Genomic DNA, 14,324 nt, shown 5'->3' with positions numbered 1-14,324 from the left:
CTTGTCAGGAATCAATGGGAGAAGAGGCCCCTGGTCCTGTGAAGGCTCATGGGTACAGGAACACCCTCATAGAAGCAGTGGGACAGGGGATAGGATAGGAGGTTTCTGGTTTAGGGGGACCGGACCGGGAAAGGGGATAACATTTGAAATGAAAGGGGATAACATTTGAAATGTAAATAAAATATTCAATAAGAAAAGAAAGAAAAGAAAAGAAAAGAAAAGGAAAAGAAAAGAAAAGAAAAGAAAAGAAAAGAAAAGAAAAGAAAAGAAAAGAAAAGAAAAGAAAAGAAAAGAAAAGAAAAGGTGATGCAGGAAGCACTTTCCTGCTGAGTTTGCTCCCAAGCCTGTTTCTCAATCCTACATAGTACTCCTCACTTTATACCTTAACACAATGTCTCTACTACATCTACCTACCTAAATAATATAGTTAACTACCTTTCTTTTGAGTGCCTCTTTTCTAGTATGTTCTTTATACACTTACATAGTACCAAAATTTGGAACACTGTAAAAATTCAGAAAGTTTATTGGAGAGGACACATGAGATTTGGTGAATGGGTAAATGAATGACTAGACAAATAGGAACCTCCAACCTGAAAAATTAACAGTTAAAATGGTCTAGAACGAGCTGAATCACTGGGTCTATTGAAAGGATGTTTGTAAAATTAACCTACTCTTGAACATTTCTCTGTGTTTTCTGACTCGAGGTTTCCTACAACCAAACTTAGGGTAAATGCTTGCATGTTCTTTTGAACGACCTACAAAATATAAACTGTAGGTCCTGTGCTAAGGATACGGCTTAAAGGCAAGTTACAAGAGCGGCTTCACTTGTAAATTTATGTCAGTCTTTTACAGTTTGAATCACAGTATTCCCCATGATTCAAAGTAGAACTAGTCCTTGACTTATGAATTAGGTTCAGTTTTTAAATATTTATACATTTTCCTAAAGGGACGTCATTCTCTTTTTCTTAAAAATGCCTCCAAGTTATTTCAAAATATATTTGACTTACTTTTATTTGATTGTTGACAACATTTATAAGCTGTGTTATTTTAAAATATTAGAAGTCTTCACAAAGAAATGAGCATTTGAAAAAGTCAAAAAGATAGAAGTCTTAAACACTTGCTAGCGACAGAACAGAAGCTCTGAGAAGGAATGGTTATACTGAGGGCCTTGACAAGGGCCACCATCCTGTGGGAACATGGTAACAGGTTAGGAAAACCTAGTGGAAGGTGACACTTAACTTAAGAACTTTCTTGTAGCTTTGCTTCACATAGATTACAAGCCTCTAATGAAACATTATTCTTGTCTTCCTGGGATGACAATATGTTGCTCTAAATAAAAATATCTTATAATTTGTTTTTGGTGGAAAAGCCACTAAGCCCTTCTGAACCTGCTTTTTCTCCAGTAGTTTAAATTCAAAATAATTGACCCATCAAAGTGGCTTATACTGAGATAATAAAAGATACTATGCCCTATTGTGGCAATAGTCTCAAATACAATTGGTGAGTCAGTAATAAACATGGACCTGAAGTGTGTTAGTTACACCTTAAATTTAATAATTGTAGATTTTAAATTCCCTCTACTAAACAACATGTATAATATGGTTATGTTTTTCTTCTTAAAATGTTTATTGCAAACCAGATTGCACTAAATTGTACCTGAAATACATAAAATTACAAAGTTAGGAAATTCAGATTAGAACATAATGTCTTCCTTTTGGAGTTGTCACATTGTGGTGCATTTCTGCTTATTGTTAAATATCAAGAAATATCTCATTAACAATATTCAATTTTATAATTATAACTTGTTTCCTTTCATTGGGTTAGAAAATACAGAGTGTTATCTGAAATAATACTAGTCCTACCATCTTATATTCCAATGTATTCTACTGAAACAGGACAGGCTGACCTTATAATCGCTGAGCATTCTTGAATAAAAGCCCAGGGAATATCATTTTTAAAAGAAAGTCTGAATATCAAAGGATTGAAATAAACTTCTATGTAAAATAAATTCCTGTATTCTGGATATATGAAAGAGTCCAAGCTCCTCACAGGTGTTCATGGACAGTGCGCAAAGGTATTCTGATGGCATCTAAATATGATGTCACAAGTCTAAAACTGAAGTAAGGATAGTTTTAAAGAAAAAATTAGCAACAGCCTACGCAACATACATGGATGATAACTCAAGTAATTAGACATGTAGACTAAAATGAAAAATGCACCATTTATAAATTGTTTTTATCTTTAATACATAAAATATAGCTTCATGAATTATCAGCTGATGTTTTGATATGTGTATCTAGCATATGCTATTAAAACCATAATATATGTGCATATATCAAAAATCCATTATTTCCCTGAAGTCAAAATATTCAAAATATATAGTTTGCTAACTGTGTGTACTTACTCAGACATGATGGTTTTGTTATAGTAAAAAAGATCTTAATTCTGTCAAATATAGAGATTTTATTATCTTAAAGTTAGTTGTATCATGGATGTTCTGAGCTTTTTGCCTAATACTTATCAGTGAGTACATACCATATGTGTTCTTTTGTGACTGGGTTACCTCACTCAGTATATTTTGTAGTTCCATCCAGTTGCCTGTGAATTTCATGAAGTCAATTTTTAATAGCTGCGTAGTACTCCATTGTGTAAATGTACCACATTTTCTGTATCCATTCCTCTGTTGAGGGATAGCAGGATTGTTTCTAGCTTCTGGCTAGTATAAATAATGCTGCTATAAACATAGTGGAGCATATGTTTGAGTATCTTCTGGGGTATATGCCCAGGAGTGGTACAGCTGGGTCCTCAGTTAGTACTATGTCCAATTTTCTGACCATATGAAGATCAAGAAGAGGGAAGAACAAAGTGTAGATGCTTTAGTCCTACTTAGAAGGGGGAACAAAATAATCATGGTAGGTAGAGGGTGGGAGGGACTTGTAAGGAAGAGAGGAGGGGAGGGGAAAAGGGGGGCAGGATCAGATGTGGGAGGAGACAGGGGAGATGAACAGAGAATCAGGAAATTGAACAGAGGTGTGTAGTAATGGGAGATGGGGAACTAAGAGTAGCCAAGGGAAAGTCCCAGATGCCAGGAAGCAAGAGGTTCCCAGGACCCAGTTGGGATGACATTAGTTGAAATGCCCAACAAAGGGGAGAGAGAACCTGTAGAGGTCATATCCAGAGGTCAGGCACAGCCCCCAGTTGAGAGATGGGACCACCCAACCATCTCAAAAATTTTAACCCATAATTGCTCCTGTATAAAGAAAATACAGGCACAAAGACTGGAGCAGAGATTGAAGGAAAGGCTATCCAGAAACTGGCCCACCAGGGGATCCATCCCACATGCATACACCAAACCCAGACACTATTTCTGATGCCACGAAGTGCTTGCTAACAGGAGCCTGATATAGCTGTCTCCTGAGAGACTCTGCCAGTTTTTGACCAATACAAATGTGGATGCTTGCAGCCAAACATCAGACTGAGTAGGGGATCCCAATGGAGGTGTTAGGGAAAGGAATGGAGAAGCTGAGGGGGTTTGCTATAGCTCCCAATGACTAAACCAACCACCAACCAAAGAGTACACATGGTGGGACCATGGCTCCAGATGCATATGTAGCAGAGGATGGCCTTATCTGTCATCCATAGGAGGGCAGGCCTTCGGTCCTGTGAAGGCTCGACGCCCCAATGTAGGGGAACACTAGGGTGGTGAGTGGGTGAGTGGGTGCGGGAGCATCCTCATAGAATCGGGGGGGGGGATGGGATAGGGGTTTTGCAGATGGGAAACTGGGAAGAGAGATAACATTTGAAATGTAAATAAATAAAATAATCAATAAAAAAGAAAAATAATCTTTAAATGAAATATACTTAATGAGTGAGCATCAATTAAATGCCCCTGATCCTTTAACTCAAAAGAGTCTCTGATTTGCCCTACTGGCTGGGTTCTATATCAGCTCTGTGAACATTGCTAAACTGGTTTCAGAGGAAATTTGCCTCCATTCTGAATTTTCCATTTAGTTTTACTGAGCTTTTGTACCTCACATGAAGGACTTTAAGATGCAGATGTTTTCAACATGAATATAAAGCAACTCGTGCTTTTATTATTATACACACACACACACACACACACACACACACACACACACACTGTGTTTGTTACTTTTCCCCCGGCGGTTATGGATTTCCTTCTCTATCCCTTTAAATGCTGACTGGGGTCTCATTTTTCTGAGATACTGGAAAGGAGAATGTAGTTGAACTCACAAGGTCTTTTCTAGCTGGGTGGTTTTGTATTTCTCAACCTTTGCAGGCCAGGTGCTGAGGTAATGAGGTTCCCAAGAGACCTCTTAATGTTAAGAATCAGCAAAACTGGAACTTTTACAGATCAGTTGCTTTTAACCTACATGGCTTCTCTGGGAAATATTTGAATTACCATGTCAACTGTTGTCAAGTTGGAGTAGGATCAATGTGTGACTCTATGTCACCTTGAGATCTGATGAGGTCCTTAGGAAATCTGATTGAATTTAGAGCTGGAGTACATTACTTTAGGCATCAAGGATCAAAGTTAACTTGGTGACTAAAAAATAAAAAAATGTGTTGGAAGAACCATTTCCAAAAATTTCAGCCTTGGCCATTTAAAACTGTTTCCAATATTGCTTTTAATATACTATATTCAGAATATTCTCCTCCTGTTGCCTCTGACCTCCCAACCTCATTTTAAGTCTCTCTCTCTCTCTCTCTCTCTCTCTCTCTCTCTCTCTCTCTCTCCCCTCTCCCCCCTCTATCATTCTCTCCCCTCCCCCTCCCTCTCCCCTTCCTAACCCTAACCCTAACCCCTCCCCCCTTTTCCACACCCTGTCCATTACTTACATTCTGCTTTTTTTTCCTCTGCCTTCAAAATGTGGAAGTAAAGGAAGACAGCCAGGTGCTACCGTGTGGTGCCTGCCTTTCATTATGGGGACCGGAAACTCAATTTGTGCTTTACCAGTTTAGTTGCAAATAATTCAAGGATACTTACATGACTCCTTGTGGAAAGATCATTTATTAATGAAATAAATCCCAGTTGTTTTTGACACTCTGAGATGAAACTGTTATGAAAAAATAAAACCTAGAAGCATTGGAAGAGGAACTAAATTCTTCTTGTTTTGAACTGGTTTTTCTGTGGTAAATTATATTTTATCAGAATAAAACAAGTGGTATAGTGATTTGAAGTGTGTAACTTTGTACATTTGTTGCACTTGAAAGACACTTATTTGAAAAAATTGTCCCCATATTATTGTTCTGTGAGCTTGTCTGTGGGACATTTTATATTGTCGACTTGACCCAAATTGGAGCCACTTGGAAAAGCAGAACTTCAATAGAAGGATTGTCTCCATCCTATTGGCATATTGGTGTATCTACAAGATATCTTCTTAGTGAGGTAGAAATGTAAAACCCACTGTCAATGGTGCCTCCCCTGGGCTCCTTGTCCTGGATAGTGTATGAATGTGAGCTGAGCTAGCCACAGAGAGTAAGCCAGTATTATTCCCCTGTAGTTCTGCTTTAATTCCTGTTTCCGTGTTCCTTTTTGAACTCCTGCCCTTACTTTCCATGATGATGAGCTGGTTCCTGTATGATAAAATAAACATTTTATTCCCATAATGCTGTCGATTATGGTGTTTATTACAGTAACATAAAGCAAATGAGAATAGATTCCCAAGGATATACTGTAATCAGAGGCTTGGAAGATGAAATGAATCCTATCATACTACATAAAGGGAAGCTAATACACTAGTTAAGCATGTTCAGAGCTTAAGGAGAATTTATACACAAACACACACGTATGACAACTATATAGAGATGAATGCTTGATGTCATCTTAGCTTTATACTCTAACATAACCATTCCTAGAGAAAAAGGAGGGAGAAGGGATCAGAAGTACCACATTAAACTGTCTTTTAGATTACCAACTCAAGTCAGCCAACACGAGCAGCTCTACAATTATATCTATAGAATGCTAGATAGCACAGGATCCTTGCAATGATGTGTTCTTGTGAGTTAGTCTTTATTGCCACCATAGAGAATACAAAACATATGGTAAAATATGAATTAATAGAAGAGTCTAGGAGTCATATTCTTCAACTGCAAATTTTCTACAAGGTTTGGATTATTCAAAAGATATAGTAAATATAATCATTATATGATTTCTATACATGTTCTGTATAACTATACCATTTTATGAGTTTTTATTTAATGATAAACTTATGTCTTTTTATATGCTAACTTTTCATTTATACACCATCATCTATTTATTACATAATAGCTCATAAGTGGATATACAGTGTCTAAGAACTCACTTTCTTGAGCTATATGTATAGTTAAGTAAAATGTAAAGGTAAAATTATACTCATAAAATGTATGTCTAAAAGTTTGGAGCTAAGATGAAAGGATGGACTATCCAGAGACTACCCTACCCGGGTAGCATCCATCCCATCATCAGCCACCAAACCCAGACACTATTGCACATACCAGCAAGATTTTGCTGAAGGGACCCTGATATAGCGGCCTCTTATGAGGCTATGCCAGTGCCTGGCAAACACAGAAGTGGATGCTCACACTCAGCTATTGGATGGAACACAGGGCCCCCAATGGAGGAACTAGAGAAAGTATCCAAGGAGCTGAAGGGGTCTGCAACCCTATAGGTGGAACAACAATATGAACTAAACAGTACCCCCAGAGCTAGTATCTCTAGCTTCATATGTAGCAGAAGATGGCCTAGTTGGCCATCATTGGGAAGAGAGGTCCCTTGGTCTTGCAAACTTTATATGACCTAGTACATGGGAACATCAGGGCCAAGAAGTGGGAGTTGGTGAGTAGGGGAGGGGGGGGAGGTTATAGGGGACTTTCGGGATAGCATTTGAAATGTAAATGAAGTAAATAGCTAATAAAAAATTGGAAGTAAAAAAAAGAAAGACATTAAGACGTTTTTATCCATTCCTCTGTTGAGGGATATCTGGGTCCTTTCCAGCTTCTGGCTATTATAAATAAGGCTGTTATGAAAACAGTGGAGCATGTGTCCTTATTACATGTTGGAGCATATTCTGGGTATATGCCTAGGAGTTGTATAGCTGGCTCCTCAGGTAGTATTATATCCAATATTCCGAGGAACCACAAAACTGATTTCCAGAGTGGTTGCAATCCCACCAGCAATGGAGGAGTGTTCCTCTTTCTCTACAACCTTGCCAGCATCTGCTGCCACCTGAGTTTTGATCTGAGCCATTTTGACTGGTGTGAGGTGGAATCTCAGGGTAGTTTTGATTTGCATTCCCCTGATGACTAAAAATATTGAACATTTCTTTAGGTGCTTCTCAGCCATTCAATATTCCTCCACGGAGAATTCTTTGTTTAGTTCTTTTCCCCAATTTTAATAGGGTTATTTGGTTCTTTGGAGTGTAATGAATACAGAAAATGTGTTACATTTACACAATGGAGTAATTTTCAGCTATTAAAAACAATGAATTTATGAAACTATTAGGCAAATTGATGGAACTAGAAAATATAATCGTGAGTGAGGTAACCCAATCACAAAAGAAAACACATGGTATGTACTCTCTGATAAGTGGATATTAGCCTAGATCTCAGAACACCTAAGATACAATTCACAGACCACATGAAACTCAAGAATGAGGAAAAGTGTGGATACTTCGATCCTTCTTAGAAGGAGGAACAAAATACCCATGGAAGGAGTTACAGAGACAAAGTGTGGAGCGGAGACTGAAGTAATGACTATCCAGAGACTGCTGGACAATCACCAAACCCAGACACTTGTGGATGCCAACAAGTGCTTGCTGACAGAAGTTTGTTATAGCTGTCTCTGGAGAGACTTCACCAATGCCTGACAGATACAGAAGTGGATCCTCGAAGCCTACCATTGGACTGAGCACAGGGTCCCTAATGAAGGACCTAGAGAAAGTACCCAAGGAGCTGAAGGAATTAGCAATCCCATAGGAAGAACAACAATATGAACAAACCAGTACCCCCCCCCCGAGCTCCCAGGGACTAAACAACCAATCAAATAGTACACATGGTAGGACTCATGGCTGTAACTGCATATGTAGCAGAGAATGGCCTAGTTCGTCATCAGTGAGAGGAGAGGCCTTGGTCCTGTGTAGGCTCTATGCCCCAATATAGGGGAATGCAGGGTCAGGAAGCAGGTATGGGTGGGTTTGTGGGCACAGGGAGGGGAGAGAAGATAGCGGGGAATCTGAGAGAAAACCAGGAAAGGGAACAACATTTGAGATATGAATAAAGCAAATATCTAATTTAAAAGACCATAAAGAGAAAGAAAACCTTTTAAATCACAATGAAAATGTAGTAAAACTCAATATTTTGTATGCTACTTATAGGAAAAAAGATAGTTCGTGGGAAATATTTTTTACATATTCAAAGACTCAAATGTTTCTGCTCTTATATATTTTATAAGAAGTATAAATTTTTGGATAAAAAGCACTGGAAAATGTACAACAGATAAATTCCAGAAAAAGTAGCCATTGTTGGATGTGCAAATGTTAGGTGCAGGAGGTGCTATACAGTTTTTGTTGTTTTTGTTTTGGGTTGGTTTTGTTATGTTTTTATTACTTTTAATTTTTTTACAGTCCAGTCATTACCCACCTCCCGGTTAGCCCTCCCACAATTCCTTACCCCATTTCTCCTCTCCCTTTCTCCAAGAGTATGTCCCCCCACATCTGTCAGGCCTCCCCACTTCCTGGGGCCTCACGTCTATCCAGGATTAGGTACATCTTCTCCCACTGAAGCCAAACCAGACAGTCCTCTGCTGTATATGTGTGGTAGGTCCCGGACCAGCTTAGTGTATACTGGCTGGTTGGTGGTTCAGCAACACAAAGATCTCAGAGGTCCCTGTTAGTTGAGACTGCTGGTCTTCTACGGGGTCGCCCTCCTCCTCAGCATCTTCCAGGCTTTCCCTAAGTCAACCACAGGAGTCCATTTCAGTCCATTCGGTCAGCTGCTTGTAGGGCCTCTCAGGGCTATATATATATTTAATTTAAAGAGTTTAAGTTTAAGTTTAAGTTTTCTTTCTACACTTAAAAAACATTTTATTTTATATGTATGAATGTTTTCTTTGTATGCATATACGTGTGCTATGTGTGTGCCTGGTGCCTGGAGAGGCTGGAGGAAATCATCAGATTCCCCATGACTAGAGTTTCAGGTGATACCAGCCAGCAGACAGGCACTGGGGCCCTATCTTGGCTAGAGCGGCAAGTTATTTTAAACAAAAGGTGGGTAATACTGTCTCATTCTCTGACCATAATTTCTTGTATAATCCACAAATGATAAGAAAAAGTTGAGGATTTGGAAGAAATGTATGTGGTTACGTCTGTAATACACACAAAAACTCTAAATCTTGTCATACTCTTCTGCTAAAGTACTTAACTCTGTCACCCTAATTAGTTATACTATCTTCCCGATGCTACTCTACCAAGGGAAAGCAATGCAAGTATCTATTTGTGTGCATCGGCTTATCCCCAAAGAACACTATCAAATCCAGTCCACAATAGTGGCAAAACAGGAATAAAATTGAGAATGGAAAACCTATCCTCTTGCTCTGAAGTATTGTCACATTAAAAGTGTATATTGAGCACATATAATGCAGGTCCCATACTATGCAACCCTAAAAGTTAAGTTTTGTCTTTTATTTTCCAGAAATTGAGAAAGAAAGCTGTGGCGATCCTGGCACACCTTTATATGGAATTAGAGAAGGCGATGGTTTTTCTAATCGTGATGTTTTAAGGTTTGAATGCCAGTTTGGGTTTGAATTAATTGGAGAGAAATCCATTGTTTGTCAAGAGAATAACCAATGGTCTGCAAATATACCCATCTGTATCTGTGAGTACCAAATGCTTTGCTTCTAGATGGCATATGTTACCCTGTCCTTGCATATAATTGCTTTTGTAATTAATTGCAAAGAGCTGGAACCAAGTAATTATTTTTGAATGAGGAGCACTTTGTGATACTATCTTAACACATGTGCTTATGCTGAATTATAAAATTCATTACAGATTTAAATAAAGTTAACAGAGTTCACTTGGCAATTGCAATATATATATTATGTCCATTCTTCTAACGAGTGGGTAGCATTTTGTTCTTTATCTATGACACATTTTCATGGAAATTATATATTATAGCTAATTCTAATAAGCCCATTTATTTTCACAAGATAAAAATGCTTATTAGTAATCATAATTATGAAAATATTTAAGGCTTCTCTTTTATGTAAATGTCATTATATTTTTGAATGAGGGTGTTCATCGTAAGGCATAGAGTTCGCAGCATAAAATCCATTACTGTTTATTTTGTATAGAATGTTAGAATTACAAAATACATTAACTTTTCAACTTAATACAAACCGAACATGAAGATTATTAATATACTTTCACGGTCAAGTAAATAGTAATCATTGAATTTCAATATCTCTCAGAGGAAAAGTGTACAGATCCACTTCTAAGGAACTGTGAGGAGAAGGCCAGTTATTCATAATGAAGGTCACCTGTTCAGTCCTTTTTCAGAAAGAATAAAGTACATTAGGGGAACTTATTTTAATCTGTTTATGCCATATAAAGCTTGGAAGTACTTAAAATATTTTAATTGATGATCTTTTATTCTAAGCATTCTTCTAGAAAGATAATATTGATTTCATAATGGAAAACCTGTTATTTGATAAATCACACCAACAATGAAAGAAAACATTTGGTGCAAGAGATCTTATCCAGGGCTTTGGCTTTGCTAGAGAAGTGCTCTTTTTTGAGCTACACCACAGCCCAAAAATGAAAAAGCAATTGACAATATTTTGTCAGATGCTATGATAGATAATATAATAAAAATGATGTGACTATCATTCCCTAAAGGCAATTTGAAAAATTCATGAATACCTAGTAAATACTTTGTTTTGTTTTAAATGTGGTCTCATATGCCTGTCTTAGTCAGGGTTTCTATTCCTGCACAAACATCATGACCAAGAAGCAAGTTGGGGGGGGGGGGGAAGGATTTATTCATCTTACATTTCCACATTGATGTTCATCACCAAAGGAAATCAGAACTGGAGCTCAAACAGGTCAGAAAGCAGGAGCTGATGCAGAGGCCATGGAGGGATGTTACTTACTGGTTTGATCCCCTGACTTGCTCAGCTTGCTTTTTATAGAACTCAGGACTACCAGCCCAGGGATGGCACCACCCACAATAGGCTAGGCCCTCCCCACTTGAGCACTAATTCAGAAAATGCCTTACACCTGTATCTCATGGAGGCATTTCTTCAACTGAATCTCCTTTCTCTGTAATAACTTCAGCCTGTGTCAAGTTGACACACAAAACCAACCAGTACAGCTCCACCTGGCTAGCTTGGCATGTACTCCATAATTCTCAGTAGTCTCTCATTTGCAGTGATTCTCCTGTGTGCTGGAATTATAAGTATGTGCCACCACTGGATATCTTTATTTTCAACTAATATCTTTAACTATTTTCAACTAAGCCCAATAATTCAGTGATAAAATAGTGCAGCTAATGTTTTATGTGCAGGCAATGGTTAATTTTAAATGCATTTGCCTGAATAGATGTTGATGAATATGCCAGAACTACATAGATAAAATTCTTATGTAAATCCAGATAAACAGTAAAAAGATAATTATATTAAATTTAACAAAATAACACCTTATGGAAAAATTTTACTATGAATATATTATATTAATTTATGAATCATATATAAATAACTTGCAATTTTAATGAAACAATTAAAAGCAATTTTTCTAGGCATGTGACAGTGCACAAGATAATGTTACCTAAAAATTGCACTGCACCTATAAAACAGTAGATTTACAATGTAAATTATTAAATCTACACATCTTGAAGTTCTGTGTGGTTTGTGAGCTTGGTCTACGTGTGGATCGTGTGTGGCAATATGAACTTACATCAATTTGAAAATAATGATTTATAGTAAAAGACAACACAAACCTTTACCTTTACTAATTTAGCAATCATTTTGTTACAAATGTTATAGAATTAAAGTTCCCAAGATTCAGCTGAGTATGAGAGAGGGCAGTAGCCTGTGTATACTCCAGATGTGGATGGAATTGGCAGGAAAATGGAACAGTTTAACTATGCAGAGATAGGGATTGAAAGTTTAGATGATGAAAAGTAAAGGGAGGAGTTCTATGCAGTACTTCTCTCCAGATAGGATTTGGTTATTGCAATGATGAACTCACAGCATCCATGGTTACTGCACAAAACATGTCCAAGATCAAAACAGCCCATATCCCAGCATGAATGATCCAGGAGCTCACAAGGTCCCACTCCTTTATGAGGAACTAAAAGCAGCTGACCGCTATTTGGGTAGGAAGACTTGCTCTTCCTTGTGGAGATTAGCCACTGGTACATTGCTCATACTTTATTGGATGTCCTCATACCCATGTACATATGGGAAGCATTAGTTAGACTTAGTGACTAATGAAAGACAGACAGAAAGACAGACACAAAGAGACAGAGAGTGACAGAGTCAAAATCAGAGAAAGAGACAGAGAGAGATGAAAAGAAAAAAGGACATGAAGCTTTAAGATGGGCATGTTGGAGATGGATCCCTGGGAACATGGGAGGGGGAAATGGAGAGACAATGGAATCATATTATACTGTATACATATATAAAATTCCTAAAGAGTAAATGAAAGTAGAAAGGGTCAGATCATACTATGTACAAGGCAAATCCCTGCACTTGGAAGAAAAGGGAGGAAGCCTTTGTTTGTTACCTGGAATGGACTGCATAGTAAGCCATAGTATCACCAAAATGAGACGGTAGACCTTTTATAATAGACTTTTCTTCTCAAATATGAACTCTGTTTTTAAATATAATTTCAAAGTTTGGGGAGAAGAAAAGCAAATGCATTCAAATTAGACTGACCTAAGATGTGGCTGAGCCCAAAGGCTGTAAGTTTATTGCATCTAAAATTATTTCAAGTAGTAAAAATTCAAAATATTTTTAAAGAAAATATGAAATTACATGCAATGTAAGTTCTCTTCGTATAGAATCAAATAAAAGTAACCAAAAGATTATTTTAACTAGTAAATCCAAATAAATTATTAATATTGAACTTTTAAATAATAATAAAAAATGGGAACTCTGCTTTTAAGGTTGTCCTAGTTACTGTTCTATTGCTGTGAAGAGACACCCTGAACAAGCCAAGTCTGGTGAAAGAAAGCATTTAATTGGGGGCTTGTTTGCTGATTTACAGGTTTACTTTATGGTCATCAAGGCAGGACTCAGACAGGCATGGCCTTGGAGTAGTAGATTAGAGCTTTACATAGTGATTTACAGGTAGCCAACAGACATAGAGATACTGGGCCAAGCATAGACTATTGAAATCTCAAGTATTGCACTGTATGACACACCTCATTAACAAAACCACACCAATTCCAACAAGGTCACATCTCCCAATCCTTCTCACAGCTCTGTTAACTGGGACAAAGCATTCAATCTATGAGGACAACTTTCATTCAAACTACCACATGGGTATTGTGACTTAAGACTACCGAAACATAATCATAATTCATAAGTGGATTCTTCAAATAAAGTGAATAAGCATATATATATATATATATATATATATATATATATATATATATATATAATCATATGAGGAAACTTCAACTATCCTACTTTACTACAAGTAGAAGAAAGTAAAACAGTAAGGTCTCGTTTTCCTTATGAAACTAAAGAGAATACATTGTCACAGTATTTTTTTGCTTGTGGGTTTCTGTGTTTTATATTTCACTACAGATGGATATTGCTTGAATTCTGAATACTATTTTGAGCCTTCACAGTAATATTCTTACAAACTTGTTAAAAATATCATATATTAATAATCAAAAGATGGTCATCATTGAATTATATTTTAGAATACAATTTTAAATGTTAACTTACAGTCGTTCGTAGACAGAAAAGAATGATTTTACAGGTTTAAATGATAAGTACAATTATGTGTAATAGATTTAAATGTTCATATATTATTTATAATGAGCTAACTGTAGTGGTGTCTCTAACTTAAATACTTGGATTAAAGCAAGAAAACAAATAATCCAAAGTCATCTTGATCTATATCCTGAGAAACTGTCTCAAAACTATACATACAAACCTCACATGCAAATATATGTTTATATACCTTATATATGTACTATATAGAGATAGGGAGAGTTTAAACATACTTTATATGTGCACACTGTGTGTATGAGGGAGGAAGAGAGGGAGGGAGGGAGGAAGGGAGAGAGAGAGAGAGAGAGAGAGAGAGAGAGAGAGA

At 37.1% G+C, this 14,324-nt stretch overlaps 1 protein-coding gene across 5 annotated transcripts in view; it reads left to right on the top strand.

Annotated features, from left to right (window-relative positions):
- Csmd3 (CUB and Sushi multiple domains 3) overlaps window positions 1–14,324 on the top strand; it is a 1,165,720-nt gene that overhangs the window by 713,386 nt on the left and 438,010 nt on the right. For all 5 annotated transcript variants that reach the window (XM_021216672.2, XM_029547950.1, XM_029547951.1 and 2 more), the window contains one exon: window positions 9,691–9,873. In XM_021216672.2, the coding sequence (XP_021072331.1) occupies window positions 9,691–9,873 (183 nt within the window). The remainder of the gene's footprint in view (window positions 1–9,690; window positions 9,874–14,324) is intronic.

This window comes from Mus pahari, chromosome 17 (genome assembly GCF_900095145.1).
Source record: "Mus pahari chromosome 17, PAHARI_EIJ_v1.1, whole genome shotgun sequence".
Taxonomy (NCBI): domain Eukaryota; kingdom Metazoa; phylum Chordata; class Mammalia; order Rodentia; family Muridae; genus Mus; species Mus pahari.
This window is presented reverse-complemented; position numbering and strand designations above follow the sequence as displayed.